The sequence below is a fragment of the Diceros bicornis genome, chromosome 18 (genome assembly GCF_020826845.1).
Source record: "Diceros bicornis minor isolate mBicDic1 chromosome 18, mDicBic1.mat.cur, whole genome shotgun sequence".
In the NCBI taxonomy this organism is placed as follows: Eukaryota; Metazoa; Chordata; class Mammalia; order Perissodactyla; family Rhinocerotidae; genus Diceros; species Diceros bicornis.
In genome coordinates, this window is record NC_080757.1 from 54003383 (window position 1) to 54018822 (window position 15440).

At 42.0% G+C, this 15440-nt stretch overlaps 1 protein-coding gene across 4 annotated transcripts; it reads left to right on the forward strand.

Annotated features, from left to right (window-relative positions):
- Positions 1–15: 15 nt before the first annotated feature.
- C18H17orf80 (chromosome 18 C17orf80 homolog) lies at positions 16–12745 on the forward strand. Of its 4 annotated transcripts, XM_058561474.1 has the most exons (6): positions 172–267; positions 775–885; positions 3386–4895; positions 10608–10715; positions 11278–11382; positions 12548–12745. In XM_058561474.1, the coding sequence occupies exons 3-6, from the start codon at positions 3413–3415 to the stop codon at positions 12568–12570; spliced, it is 1719 nt and encodes a 572-aa protein (XP_058417457.1). In that variant the 5' UTR covers positions 172–267; positions 775–885; positions 3386–3412; the 3' UTR covers positions 12571–12745. The 4 variants fall into 4 exon arrangements, with proteins under 4 accessions (XP_058417455.1, XP_058417454.1, XP_058417457.1 ...); XM_058561472.1 differs by lacking the exons at positions 172–267; positions 12548–12745 and adding an exon at positions 16–37 and having other exon boundaries at positions 11278–12541; XM_058561471.1 differs by lacking the exon at positions 12548–12745 and having other exon boundaries at positions 171–267; positions 11278–12541.
- Positions 12746–15440: the final 2695 nt, after the last annotated feature.

Below are 15440 nucleotides of genomic sequence, written 5' to 3' on the forward strand. Positions count from 1 at the left end.
CCGAGTTTTCGCCTGTTTGTAGCCAAGCGGGGACAGGGTAAAAGTCAAGTCAGGTTTAAATTAAATTAAGTTATGCCATAATAATGTGATACGAGTATTTGAGTTAAATCCCTGTGAGGTAGCAATTTTTAAAAAAATAGCCGAAAAGCATCAGGCAGTCGCGCAGACGGCCTGCCGCAGGTCCCGGCAGGGGGAGTTGGGAATCCGCGCGTGGGCTGCGGTGGGGGGCTTGGCACGAGGGCTCCCTGGAGTTGCACGGCTTGTGAGGTGAGGGCGCTGCCCTGGGGGCGTCTGACGGGAGGGCCTGTTTCCTACGGCCTAGGCGCTAGGTCTGGAGGCTGTTGTTCTGAGGCGAGAGGGCAGTCGATCGAGTGGTAGGCCAGGTGGGGGCTTCTCGGAGCCCCAGAAGGAGCCCCTTGGGTGTCCCAGCGGTGCCAGCGCCTGGGGCTGGGGTTGTGGGGAGGCCGGCCCGGTCGCAGGAGCTGCCGGCGGTCCCCGCCCACTCCGCTGGCGGCAGCAGGGAGCTTTCGGAAAAAGTAGGGGAGCTGGGAGGAGGGCAGGCCAGGGGAGGAGACGTCCAGGAGAGCGCTGGAGGTGAGGGCGCAGATTAGCGTAGCTGAGATTGGCCCTGTGCCGGAGAGGCTCTTGAAGCCTTAACTCTTGCCTTCCGGAACTGCACCCTGCTGATACCCCGGTTGTTTGTATTTGAGTCAGCATTGTGCCACATTTATTCACTGTGTGTGCTCGAGTTACTTCTCTGATTGTGTCTTCCAGAGACTGACGTTAAAATCGAGTTTCTTTACGCCACACTAGGAATGGAGATCGTGAAGCATGGAGATCGAGGAGAAACCACCGAAAAGTTAGCATCCTTCTAGAGAAGCTCTGGTAAGAGAGCAGTTAGGTACTGTCAACGCAAATAATTCATAGTCAATCTATAAATCAAAGTTGGGGTGAGTTTATTTCGAGCCAAGTTTGAGGACTATAGCCTGAGCCTTCCTTCCCCAAGGAAGGAAGACACCAAAGCAGTGGGTGTACAGAGTAGTTATATTCTGTCTTCGAACAGAGAGCACACATCACACATGATAGGAATATCTCTTTTACTATTGTCACGACATGCTTAGCTGGCACAGCAGGTCTGTGGTGAGCAGGTCAGTGGTCACAAGGTGAGCACAGCAGGTGGGTAATTAATCTTTGCTTTCCAGGAAGAGGTGCTTATCCTTAAAGAAATGCTGATATGGGGGGAAGTTACATCCTTATCTTTAGGGGCATCATTCTTGTCTTTGGAACACAGTAAATGTTTAAAGCAGATGTACAACGCATGCTCAAGAGGCCATGTCAGGCCCTTTTGGAAAAACAAGGTCAGGCCAAATTAGTTTTATTTATTTATTTATTTATTTTTGGTGAGGAAGCTCAGCCCTGAGCTAACATCCATGCCAATCCTCCTCCTTTTTTTTTTCCCCCAAAGCCCCCCGGTAGATAGTTGTACATCATAGTTGCACATCCTTCTAGTTGCTGTATGTGGGACGCGGCCTCAGCATGGCCGGAGAAACGGTGCGTCGGTGCACGCTCGGGATCCGAACCCAGGCCGCCAGTAGCGGAGCGTGCGCACTTAACCGCTAAGCCATGGGGCTGGCCCAGGCCAAATTAGTTTTAAACCAAATGGCTTCCTCAGATACTCCAGTATATACTATTGTTTTTCCTTTATTAATCAGGACCCACATTAAGACGTTGTTATGTGAGGGTACAGGGATCTTTCTAGTAGGATTAAGTGTGATGGTGGAGTACTGTAGAGGCAGACACGTCTAACAGAAGTCTCAAGCCCCTTCTGAAGTTATTAGCCTAAGCCTGTTGACTAGCTTCAGTGTGTGTATTTTTGTAAATAAACGGTTCATAACTTTCATTATATTGTCAAAGGGGTACCTCCAAAGTAGGAATAATTACTGTAAAGTCTGTTGGCAGAAAACAGTTTTGTTTTGCCTGACTCCATGTAGGATAAGGTGGGTTGCTTGCTTTGATAAATTGATTGGCCAGCATTATATCTATTTGTTTTCTTAGTGGTTTCAAGGTCTCACTTTTTGACCTATATAGTGGTCAGAAAATATTCGCAGTCACAGTACCTTATAATGGTGTATGTCCAGAGAAAGAATTCATTCAACAGATATCACATGCCAGGCTCAGTGCTAGGTTTTGAGAATACAGCTGTGCACAGGTTAGACATGTTCCCTGCCCTCTAGAACTTTATAGAAAAAATAAAAAATGTAAAAAAAAGGAAATAACTTTCAGCAGGGCTTTGGAATTAAATATTTGTTTTTCCTGACTCAAGAAGATAACAAAGAGGTACAAATGAAACATGGTATAAATTTTTTTAATGTTTTTACATGGTGTAAATTTCACAAAAGATGTCAAACTAAACAAATTTGCCAATAATCCATTGTACTACAAACTACAATTAAAAAATTTGAGAGCATGTCCTCTCCATATATATTTGTGCATTATGTGTACTTTTATATATGTGTGTTATGTATATATCTACAGTCATGTGCCACGTAATGATGTCCTAGTCAATGATAGACTGCATATATGATGGTGGTCCCATAAGATTAGTACTATATAGCCCAGGTGTGTAGTCAACTATACCATCTGGGTTTGTGTAAGTACGGTCCATGATGTTCGCACAACGGCACAGTTGCATAATGACGCATTTCTCAGAATGTATCCTCGTCATTAAGCGACACTTGATTGTATGCATATTACTAATATATTAAAAGTAGAGCTTCATTTCTCGTGCTTAGATAATGGAAGTTCTAGTATTTTCTTCTTGCATCCCAGTGGATCTTCCATATGTCACTTTGGAAACCACTACTCTAATCAACAACCTTCAAATCCTGGCCTCAGTTTTTTATTCTTTACCATTCTTCCCTTGAATGATGTGTTTAAGAGTTTTTAACAATTTTTTTATACTCATGTGATATCCAGTTGACCTGCTACAACCTTAAATAGCAAACATTTTATTCTGAATGGTATTTTGGACATCTGTTCCTTCCACTAATTAATTCATTAGACTTAAGTCTTTTGGTCTTGCTCACCTTCTAGTTAAGGATGTTGAAAAACCTCTTTGATTGTCTTTTGTAATGACTGATTCTTAGAAGACTTTAAGAAATATAAAATACCAAGCAGAAATGGAGCCAGGAATATTTATCTAAAATCAAACTGTGTCTTCTATTTTCTATCTCTGTAAGAGAAAGAATGGATCAAAACAAATTTTTAATAAGTTCCTTCAATGTGAGTTCTTCCAAATGAATTTAAAAGGTACGACACAAATATAATATTGGTATTTATTCTACAAACTATGTGCTCCTCATAATGTCACATTTGTTTTTTTCAGGAATAGGAGAGTGATATTCCACCCAGAATGGAAGTGTGTCCGTATTGTAAAAAGCCATTTAAGCGATTAAAATCCCACTTGCCACACTGTAAGATGATAGGACCACATATACCTGCTGATCAGAAAGTTTGTCACTCCCCGCCACCTACACTCCCACCTGCTAAAAAAATGAAAGGGCCAGTCAAAGACTTAATTCAAGCTAAAGAGAGGGAGTTTGGGACAGAGAAGGAGAAAAGAAATCCTAAGTTGAAAAGGCACACACCAGAACGGACAGATAAGTCCTTTCCACTATTAGCTGGTTTGGAAAAAGCAGGTAATACAAAGACACATAAAGACGTCAAGAATCAAATTCAACTCTCCCTCAAAATGTTAAAAAATACTGAACCAAAGATTACTTTCCAGGGAGAAACTAAGGCTCAGTTTTATGCATCAGAGAACACTACTCCTGAAAAAGAACTTGCCAAAGATTTGCCTAAATCAGGGGAAAGTAGAAGTAATCCTTCAGAAACTGAAGCATCTTTACCTCTTGGCCCATTGTTTCCTTCTTCATCAAATCAAGGTAGAAAATATTCTTCAGCCTTACCTAATGATGTACAGACCACTTCTGCTAATTTAAGATTGGACAAAATTGATCCCCCAAGACAGAAGCTTCTAGCAAAATTACCAGATATGCCTACTGATGATTATCATAATTCTCCCCTGAATGTCAATTATGGGGTTAAAAGAGTAAGATCATCGTTGTCAAACAGTGAGAGAGATTCCAAGGCCGGGGATCGCCTCTCGGATGTCTCTACTAATTTTAGAGACTCTGAGTCTCAGGAAAAGAACACAGAATCACAAATTTTAAGTTTTAAAGTTAGCCCATTAGGTAGAATCCAAGTCAGGGAGAAGCAGGAAAAAGGACTTAACCTTGAAGTAGAGGCATGTGGGAGAAAAGGAAATGCAGAAAAAAGTGTGTGTGTGACAGAAATGACTTCCACGAGCGATGACTCTAAGAAGGACTTCAATACCGATGATTCAGCCACAGAGAAGAACTCTCAAGATGAAGGTCCCAATTTAAGTTTGTTCGTGCCAAGGGAGACAACTCACGAGTTCCTTTCTGTATCACAGTCACGTAATCAAAGTCTTACCTCTCTGGCTATAAAATTTCTTCAAGAAGAGAAAGCAGAAACCTGCAATCATAATCGAGTCCCTAATGTAAAGGCGTTGATGGAGAGTGAGGAACGAACTTCTCTGCAGCCCCAATCTGGCTCTCGGCCCCAAGTATCACAGCCTGGGTGCCAGCAGTCTTTACATTCAACCCAGGGTCACACTTCTGAAAGCCCCTTCACCAGTCAGATCAGTGTCGCTGACAGGAAGACACTTCCTAGCTCCCTGGGGCTGGAGTGGTTTCCAGAGCTCTATCCTGGTTATCTTGGCCTAGGGGTGTTGCCAGGGCAGCCTCGGTGTTGGAATGCAATGGCCCAGAAGCCCCAGCTCCTCAGTCCCCAGGGGGAAAGACTGTCTCAAGGTAAACACGCTAATTTCCAAGGGTCATCCAGCCCATCCAAACAGTTCTGTGCCTTTTGAATCATTAAGGTTCAGAATACTGATATTTTCACTCATTTAGCTTATTACGTCTAGGTAGGCATTCCACTGCACTGGACTTAAAACATTACTTCTTGCTCCAGGGGTCAGTAACCGTGGTTTATCACTCTCCCTTCCCCTCCACCAGGAGTTGAAGGCTGCATTAGGACAGGCTGGCTGGTGATTTTGATAACAGTTGAATTTCTACACTGAGAAGAGGTATGGCCAGTAGAAATTGGGTGGGTATTCAGGCTGAACAGACTCAAGAAAAGCATAAAGACTTCATGGTCCACCTAAATAGAACAAGCACCGTGTTCAGATTTCAATCAGGACCGGGTTGTACACAAGATAGTTTCCAGGTTTATGGTCAAATGCAATATTGAGGAATTTAGGGTAGCAAAGAAGGTACCAGCAGATGCTATTTTTGAACTTGGGGGCAGGATGGGTTTAAAACTGTCCGAGGATGTGTGGCAGTCAAAGCAGATAGGTGGAAGTGGAAGTTCAGGAGATGAGGACCAGGAATAGAGAGTGGCAAAAGTTGTAGAAGTCCATGCACTAGAAAAATTGGTCCACAGAGATTAGGACCCAAGAATGGAACCAGATACTGAGCCTCAGAACGTGAGAGATTAGGTAAGAAAGACTAGGGGGAAGAGACTGGACATGGATACTGATCTGGATTGTGAATCTGTCTCTTCAGAAACTTCTAGATGCTCCTTGCTAATGCCTAGAATAGGTTAACTGGTGGCTAGGACTACAGCCACAAGTCGCAGCCAACAAGTTCCCAACTATCATTTGAGGCATCCTCACTTGCTTCTGCTGACTCCCACCCTTAGTTACTGGACTACCTCTCTGGCTACAACACATAAATTTCTTCATTTTCTTCACCAGGAAATTTGGATTTTTTTCTTTTTTTAGGTTCTCTAGGGGCAGTTAGTTTAATGAGGCATCCATCTTGTGTATGTGCATTGGCTCTTTTAGGTTTATTTTGACAGGAGTCTATAGCAACTCACGATAGATTTATACCTGAAAAACTTGTATTAGCTCTTCTGGAGGGGATATATTTTTTCCCTCTTATAGTTTGTAAATGCTCACGTATTCACCAAATCCCAATTTGTCTGGTCTCGAAAACTTTTATTTCCTTTTGTATTTTAATTATCCCTCTTCAGTGCTTTCAAAGGCAGTGTATTAAGGAAAGAGCGTTACTAGGTAAAGCTGCATTTTCTTCAGCTGCCTCAGTCGTTCCCAGTTCTGCAAACAGGTCTAACATCTAGGCTGTCTACAAAGTTATAGTCTCAAGGTCAGAATTGTAGTGTCAAGCTCCTTCTCCATATGAAACGTAGAATTAATATGAACCTTTGTCTTGCTCTGTGGTTTTCAGAGTGCTTCCATCTGTTTTCCTATTTCAGCCTCACCACGCTGAGAGGTGGGCAGGTGATTTTTTTTTCCCCCCAAAGCCCCAGTAGATAGTTGTATGTCATAGTTGCATATCCTTCTAGTTGCTGTATGTGGGACACGGCCTCAGCATCGCCAGAGAAGCGGTGCGTCGGTGCGCGCCCGGGATCTGAACCCGGGCCGCCAGTAGCAGAGCGCGCGCACTTAACCTCTAAGCCATGGGCCCGGCCCCTGATTTTCTGTTTTGCAGATAATGAAACAGGCCCACAGAGAGTAAGTGATTTGTCCTAGGTTGTGTTGCCAATAAATTGTTGGCAAGTTGCAGGTAGAGTTGCAAGTAGAACCTGGTTTCCTGAGACCTAGTCTAATCCCTTCCACTAAACTATATTGTAGAAAATATGCCATAGCTAGAAACATGGGTGTTTGTTATATCTCTGTACTTCTTTGTGTTTTTCAATTGCACAAACGCAGCCCATAGCAAATCTCTCTAGCAAGTGGAAAGTCTTCTTTATTTTCTGCACTATCTTTTATAGTGCTAAGGCGTGTTCTTGATACATCCACTTTCACTTTTAGGGAGGGAACTAATGTTTATCAAGTGATGAGGTTTCAGTCGTCATGCTAGGTGCTTACGTTATCATCTCATTTAACCCTCAGAACAACTCCGAGGTGATATCACTGTCCGTCCTTTTTTATAGGTGAAGAATCTGAACTTCACACATCTTCCATCTTCCTACAGTACGGGGCAGTCAGGATTCAAATCCATGTCCATCTGACTTACACATCCATGGTCTTTAAGCTCTGCCTCAGGCTTACTCTGTGGGGCAGTTAGTGGTAGATGTCATGGTTGATTTATTAGTTGACACACTTTAATAGGTCCCAAGAATACAGTAATAATAAGGTAAGAGATACAGTAATTTATGCCGTTAAATCACTAGGCTTGTGAGATTGAATATGGAGGAAAAATAGTCTTTTCATCAACAAGAAGTTCCTCTAGAATAGAGGTTAGAAACTAATTTGTTCTCTTATTGGTTACAGTCTATAATATGTGATTAGTTTGGATTTCTATATCAGACAATAATGTGGCTATCACTGGGCCTTTAGTTCTGTTAGAAACTGAAAAACTATAGAAATTGGCTCCATGATTAATGTTCAGACTTTGATGCTGCCACAAATGAACAGAGGATACAAGAGGAGACCCTGGGATCTCAGGTCAAGACCTTATTCCTCAGTTGGCCAAGGACTTCAGCAAGGCCATCTAAATCTACAAGGATTAAAAGGTAGTGTGGTTCCTGAGAAAGCTTTGTAATTTCACCAGGTAATGTCTACCTCCAATGACTGCAAATTAAAATGAACTTTTTTAGAATCTTTGCAGAAGAGCATGTGGTGTATATTTTCTTACGCAGGCAAGACCTTTGATAGACCATTCAGCCTTCTTTATCTCAGGAAGGCACCTCATTTCTTTGTTACTTCCAGGCAGGGCCAGTGAACTAACAATTATTGAGTTAACTATATGTCAGGTGTAATACTTGCCTATTTACATAGGTTATCTCAGGTAATCTTATACCAAACCTGGGAGATTGGGCTTATCCCCTTTTACAGATGAGAAAACTGAGTTTCAGAGAAGATAAATAACTTGCCCAACATCAAGTTTCAGTTGACAGTTGACATCTGACATTGCGTGATGGTCTTTGCCAAGCTTTTCCAGGCACTGTTTCTTCTGTTGGACTTTTGGGCTTCAAGATAATGTCAGATATTCTTTTCTACATAGAGAAACCTATAACAGCAGCTAGTCTTCATATATCAGGGTATCTGAGTAAACTTAGGTGAAGTGATCCCACCAGATGGAAAGGTACCCAGGGCCTTGAGAGGCATAAAAGACTATCTTGTCGTTTTGATGAGACAAGGTAGAACCAAAAGCTCTCATGGCTGACAAAAAATGGATATATTTTGGTGGCCTAAGCTAGGAATCCCAAAGCAGACTGTTCTGAGGATGCCACTGTGTTACAGTAAATCAGGAATAAGAGAATTAGGCTTATGGAATTCAGCAGCATTAGGAGCCATCTTTTGAGCTTCAGAGACAAAGATTTTTATGGACTTAGTACCAAAAGGAGTAGTTTTCCTGGCCTTAGTGAAAATAGATTTTAGAAGTTCAAGATTTAAATCTCAGGAGACTCAAGTACAATTGTCTAAGAGTCCTCAGCAATAGAAATTGGTTTTCATTGTTCAAAGGGAAGCTTTCAGAGTCTGCGTAGCCTCGAGAGCATTGAGCTGGGAGCACTTGGCTGAGCCTTTGCAGAATTCAGGGCCTTGTCTTTGGGGACTCAAAGTTTAAGAGATCAATGTCCTTAGTTCCCAAGTCTGGACAACCAGCAGTTTCACATGGGCATTTTTTTGTAAAGATTCCTAGGCATCATCCTCAGAGATTAATTCTGAAGTAAGGTCTAAGAATCATATTTTCAAACGTTTTCCAAGTGTTTCTGAAGAGCAGCCAAGTTTAAGAACTGTTGATGTAGGTGATGGCAATGGAACAGGTGCCTCAGACCCAGCAGGGGAATATTCCCAAACAAATGGTGGGCGAGGGAAAGGGTGGTTTGAAAAAAACATAATTCATATAACTACAGAAAGCAAAACTTGGCTGACGAGGATACTAGAAGGTAAAGTGAGAAAACCTTATAGGGTCATGGATTTGTAAAGGCCAAGAAACGGCTAATTAAAGGCTGTTCTCTAGCGTTCAAACAGGATTTCCATCAATAGGGTATCTGTGTGAGATGTTTGACATGGGGCCCATGTGAGGAAGGGGCTCAGAATAGTCAGGATCAGAACTTGAGCACAAATATGACAAGCCAGGATTGGGTCCTGTATTAGCCAGAGGAGTCCATGAAGGGGGTGTTTTAGAAAAGAGCATGTGATTAATTAGCAGCCAGAGACATAAGGGGTGAGAGATCACACGTCTGGGATTCTGACAAGGCCTGACGGATGACAGGAAATGTTAGAGGTAGAGAGGGTGGAGGAGGGTTTTCAGCGTTTGTATTGAGTGAAGCCATTGTCACTGGGTTTGAAATGTAAGGATGTCAACACTGGCAGGTGAAGGAGAGTGTCTAGGAGATGAGACAGCAGAAGGATGGCAGGCGGTGATAGCAGTCCTAGACCCACAGCTAGGCCGTAAGGATGTCGATCAGAACCCAGAGTACCTGGGCAGCAGGCAGAAGCATTGAAAAAAACTCGAACAGGACTTGTGTGGGCTCTGAGCTGGCCTCTCCTGGGCCTTGGGTACTAATATATCCCAGCTCAGGGCTGAACTGACGTCATTCACGTTAAGTTGGACTGAACCTGTGATGAAGTAAATAGGCTCCACTGCCTGGGAAAGAACAGTCAAGGAGCCGTACAGTTCCTGACGCTGCAGAGAAAGTGGTTATACAATTGCAGTTTTCATGGAGTTTTCTCCCCATCTTTTTCTTCAGATTTTTTTTTCAAGATGAATAGATTATGTCCTGCTTTGTTTTTTAAGAGACTAATCTTCACTTTGCAAGAGATTATCTTCTGTGTAATTTCTTGGAAGCCAGCATGGTTCTTTTCATTGTTACTTAATATAATGATGGTAGTCTGGATAGTATTTTTACATTCACAGCGGCTTTTACCACACCTGCTAAACCTGTCATAAATATTTGCTGAATTTCTCCCTTAGCCTGATGAACCAAACCAAGGCCAGAGAACCAGCAATAGTAGAGATTCCCTGCCTGTCATGAAAGAGAAACACAGGTGCAGGAAAAATGTAATTAAGTAGCAGAAACACTGCTTTCTGGTTCTACTCTACTTATTCCTGTGTTGAACATAAATAAGAATGTTTGCCTGTCAGTAGTAGCGATGGGGTAATAGACATGTTGACTATAGATGTAGTGACAAGTAGTAGTTAATATGATAATAGTAGAAGGTCATGCTTTTTGCTAAGATGTTTAGCAGATACAAGCTATTCATTTCATTAAGCATGTACACATCGATCATCTGGGTAATATATTCATCAGGTCTAAAAGGTATCTGGGTCCTGATCCCCAGGGGCTCCTTCAGCCTTTTGAAGAACCTTTTTTTGACCTGGAATAGACTGCTTGGGCTTTCAGCACTTAGTTAGCTGCAGCCCAATACAGACATTAATCCACCTCTTGATACTTTTCCTGTGGCCTAGCCCTGGCAACCTTGGGTACTGAGTATTAGGGAAGAGGGTGAATTTAGATGAACTATCAACAGTGACTTCTGTTTGGAACCGTAGTTCCTTTGTTGGAAAGAAGTTCGACTGCTGTAAGGAGTTCGGAACCCCCGACCAGGCTTACAACCTCCAACTTCTCTCTAACGAGACTCTTGGGAGCTGTACAGAAAGGTGAGGCTGGAGTCCTTGACTGTTGGGTTCTGTTGCTGGTTCCAAGCATCTGGAGTTTCTCTTACTTTAACCATGACTGTTACAGCAAGGCTAAAGAAAAGAGAAAAAGAGACAAGTGTGTAGTCTTCCTCCTCTTCAGTTTATCTGTTTTCATTCCGGAGTCTGACATAATTGAAAGCACCAAAGCTAACACAGTAGCAGCTGCCATTTATTGCACAGCTTTCATTTTTTAATACCTGCCCCTACATCTCCCTTTCCCACATTGATGGTCCCAAAGCCAGGAAGAATGTAATCTCAAGTTAACCAATCGTATACATCTCCTCCCTGCTAAAGATTTTAACCAGACTCCCCAAAACAAGAGTAACTAATTTAAATTTATTAAAACTAAGGTCTAGTTATTTTAGCCTTTTCATCTGTGTAAAAAAAAATATATATAGTGGTATGTAAACTCTTTGGATCACAATTCCATTGCCCAAGCTAACTGGGACTCCTTGAATAACTCACAAGTTGTGGCCCCTAGGTACATGTCACTGTGACAATTAGACATGTCTCTTTTTAACAGGCTGGATCAGGTGCAGCACCACCATGAAGAGTGGAGTTGGTGGCATCACAATGCTCTTCACAGGATACTTCGTCCTTTGTTGTAGCTGGAGTTTCAGGCATCTGAGTAAGCCTTTCTATATTTTTAGCCTCAATTACAGGTCACATCCCACTATAGGCACCTCTAAGGGATTCTCCAAAGTGCTTTTTGTATTACACTTTTGCAGTATCTGACACGCCTTAGTGAATGAGCTATTATTGCCTGAGGCTCTGGGGTTTTTTACTGGAGGTTTTGGTTATAATGGCCTTTATAAGATTTGATTAGCATTTACATAATTGCTCTTGTGCTCCATTTAATGTTGTCACTGGAGATCTGGTGGTCTTGTGTTTTCGCCTTCAAGCTGTTTGCCTGCTGGAAGATCAGGGCTCTTCTTGGTGACTTTTTAGCTCCTCCCTAAGAACTTCTTTTTTAGGACTGAAACCAAACAGGTTGATACCTCAAAAGAGAAAAGGAGAAACAGAATGCAGCTGTCACTCATCAGTGTGTCCAAGGCTTATAGCTGTCTGGGTTCATCTACTTTTATCTTTTACAAAACAAACACCCTTCTAGTTATGAGTTTCAGCTTGCACTAAATCTTACCAGAAGGAAAATGGCTGAATTTCATTTCTCTTTTAAAGATAACTTTTGCTTATTTTTTTAAAGTATTGTTTTATAAAAATATATCCTATATAGTTAAAAATAAAAAAGACATTTATAAGAAGATATTTTAAAAGCCCAGTATTTTTCCACAATTAAAAAAAAAAAAAAAAAAGCCGAGATGCTTTCAGATGAAAACTTGTGGTGTAAAAGTGCAAGATAACGATGAGCACTAGAGGCCAGCAGAATTCACAGACTTCTAAAATGCCGGGGTTTACTGGCTAATTCAGTGCCTCGTAAGCAAGCAGCTCCAGAAGCAGGAGGGCCTGCGGCAGGCCAGGCGCAGCGGCCCTGCCCTCTTGTGCTCCAGCTGCCTGTGGGACCTAAAACCTCCCGTCATTTCCTTCAGAGGGGGAGGCCTGCCCTTAGTGCTCTGCCTGCCTGGAAGGGATCATTTAGTTGATAGTGAGGTTATTTTTCACATCTATACCTTGAGACTGAAGAGAGTGAAGCAGAAACTTCTTGTTGTGCCTAAGACTTTATTTCCAAATTTATAAAACAAAAATACAGCGCAGTGACCTGTAGAGGCGAGAGGTAGAAACAGTCGAGAGAAGTGGCCTCTCGGATCCTTACATTTATCTCTGTTTATCCAAAGAGCTGCAGCGCTGGCGTAAGTAACATTGGCCTGGACACCCCTTACGGAAGTTTGGAACTCCAGGGAGAGTACGGTGGAGACGACTGCAGCCCATATTTAACAGTTTAAATTGTATTTGGGGCAGGGAGAGGGAGGGAAAAGAATAAAATTATTGGAATCTAAAACAATTATCTAGGAAGTAAATTGTTTTAATGTGGACAGACCTGGTTCTTCTGGATGTTTCTTTGGCTTGCTCTCAAAAGTATGTGAAAGTTATTGAAAAAAACTTCAGTTTGTTTAATCATAAAGGCTTGTTGTTTAAGGAGACATGAACATGACTACGTTTATGGTTAAAATTTTTAAATAACTATTTCCCAACTCTCAGTAAAAACCAATATCTCAATTTAAATTTTTCTCCCTAAAAATTGTTCTCTAAACCTTGGCATTTTCCTGTTCATATTATACTAGACCCTAGGCTACATGTATACTGGAATAGAATAGTATTTGAATTGGCAAAAAATCAGCATACATCAGGCCCTTCCCCTTGGGAATGGTTGGGCTCTTTTGGGTCTATGACCAGATTCTGGCTGGTGTGAGGAAAAAAAGCGAGGGTGAGTACAGAGCTGCAGGTGAGCCTGTGGAAAATCCTTGACAAATGTTTTTTAAGCTAATTAAAATAGCATACTAAACAGAATGTTAAGTCACCTTTTATACACCTTAAATTCGTATAATAGAAAATGGTTTCTGTTTATTTCTCTCTTCTGGAAACTTCAGAATCCCAGTTACTAAAAGGAGTATTTAGATATTCCTCTCAGTTTGTTAGGGTTGTTTTGGCTGGTAGGTTTTCTGTGTCTCTTCCCCCATCAAAATATCCAGTGTTTTCGTAATTTTATGACTTCTGCTTTGGGCCCTAGAGAGTAACTTGGATACTTACAGGTAGAAAAGGCTGTGAGGAGATTTACCATAGACAACACAGATGGATAACAGTTTCTCCAGCCCCTTTCCCAGTACGGGGTTGGTTATATATCATATACAGATATGCCTCTGTCTTAGCTTTGCCTGTGATGTCTTCATGCCAAAATACATGAGGTCAGTCCCTCTTTTGTCCTAGCTCCTTCAAATTTACAAAAAAGCAAGCGTGCTGTCCTAAGGCCAGCATTTACTTATTTGCACGTCTCTTCCTTCTCTCTTCTCAAAACTTGATTTCTGGCTCCACCTTCTGCTTTATCTACCTTTTCTCTTCCCAATCCCCTATTCCCCTCTCCCTCTAATTATCGCCAGTGGGAGTAATTGAATTCTGCCTCAGATTCTCATGGCTAACACCAAGGTATTCAGAAGTATATCCCTGTATACTGGAATCCTCCATAAGGAAGAACTCATGGTTGAGGGAAGAGTACTACATTTACTTATTTTAGTTTAATATTACTAGGAACTTCAGTGAAACTCCAAAAACAGTATCTTTCTTTTTGAAAGGGCTTCGTGCCTATTCTTTGTAAATGCTCTTTAAGAGACACACTTAGGGAGGGATTCTCCTGCGCCTCCCCTCTGTCCTTACTCTAGACCAGAAACTCTCAAGGTTCAAAGGTAGATGAGAATGACCTCCCAGCGGTGTCCTCTTTCACAGTTCCCAGTCCCCTCTAGCAGGGACCGGCAGACTACAAAGGCCTGCAGGGCCAATCCAGCCACTGCCTATTCTCGTAAATCAAGTCTTACTGGAATACAGCCCTGCTCATTTGGTTCGGTGTTGTCTGTGGCTGCTTTCACACGACAATGGCAGGTTTGAGTGGTTGCAACAGAAACCACATGGCTTGCAAAGCTGAAAATACTATCCGGCCCCTTACAGAAAAGTGTGCCGACCTCCACCCTTGGAGGAGTATGACACCTCGTGGTCTCTATGTTGGAGCAATGAAGAAGACTGGGGATCGCTGCTCTAAGACATTTTTGGGTTAGGAAACACATATAAGTAGGCGAAGCCTTTCTTGACTTAGTGCCTTAGTGCCCTGGTGTTGCCCCTGAACCACCCATAACACGTAAGTGCAGTGGTGGCACCAAGGGGCAGCTTGTAGCCCCCCAGGATTTTCATCATGAACATTTTTAGCACCACTATAAACAAACTAGTGTCACTTGTCATCAGAATGCTAAGACAACGACAAAGTTTAACTTAGGGTCACAATAAGTATTTTACATCCCTGAAAATAAATTCTCTAATGAGAAGAATGGCCAGTTTAATGATCCATCAGTTCTAAAGGGATATCGGCTTCATATTGCCAAGTTTAAGACAAAGGCAGAATCCTACATTGACCAAAGGGTTTCTAAAGGTTGACATTGGTCAGTACCAAGAATTCTAACTCACATGTAGTAGGAAAGAGCAAAAAAAGTCTTAACTGATTTCTTTGAACTAGATACTGAGCACTGATTCTTAAATAAAATGATGTGGGTAACTTTCAAGAAGCCATCAGAAGTCTTTCCAGATCCTGAAGTTATTTGATAACGTCCACAAAGCAACAGAGGGAAAGGTTCCCTGTCTACTCATTGCTGCCTTCTGGGGTGAGAAAATACTCGGAGACCTTTTATCAAATCTTACAGATTTCTTCATAATGTCCAAATAGTTTGAGTTGTTGAGGTAAGTTGATAACTAATTGATTGTTTTCCTAAAGTCAGATGAAAACAAACTCAGCATGATTGAGGAATGTACATCAGAGCTCCAGTTTGCAATACTGATGTAAACTTGCCTTGTGAGGATTAGGCAAGTTTGTTCATATATGCCAGTGTTCCTACAGATAAGTTCATTTGCATAGCCAGTCCCAATTGTGTACATGGTCTGGCAGATTCGAGACTTCATCCAGAAAGACTAGAAATTCTTTTCAAAACTGGAATCATAGACAAGTGAGACTGTGCTGTATCTGCAGAAGCC

Excerpts from the sequence above, each read along its gene's own strand:
- C18H17orf80 (XM_058561472.1), top strand. The coding sequence starts at position 3,413 with ATGGAAGTGTGTCCGTATTGTAAAAAGCCATTTAAGCGATTAAAATCC. Across the intron at positions 4,896-10,607 it reads GGGGGAAAGACTGTCTCAAG|TTCCTTTGTTGGAAAGAAGT; the intron begins GTAAACACGCTA and ends TTGGAACCGTAG. Across the intron at positions 10,716-11,277 it reads CTTGGGAGCTGTACAGAAAG|GCTGGATCAGGTGCAGCACC; the intron begins GTGAGGCTGGAG and ends TCTTTTTAACAG.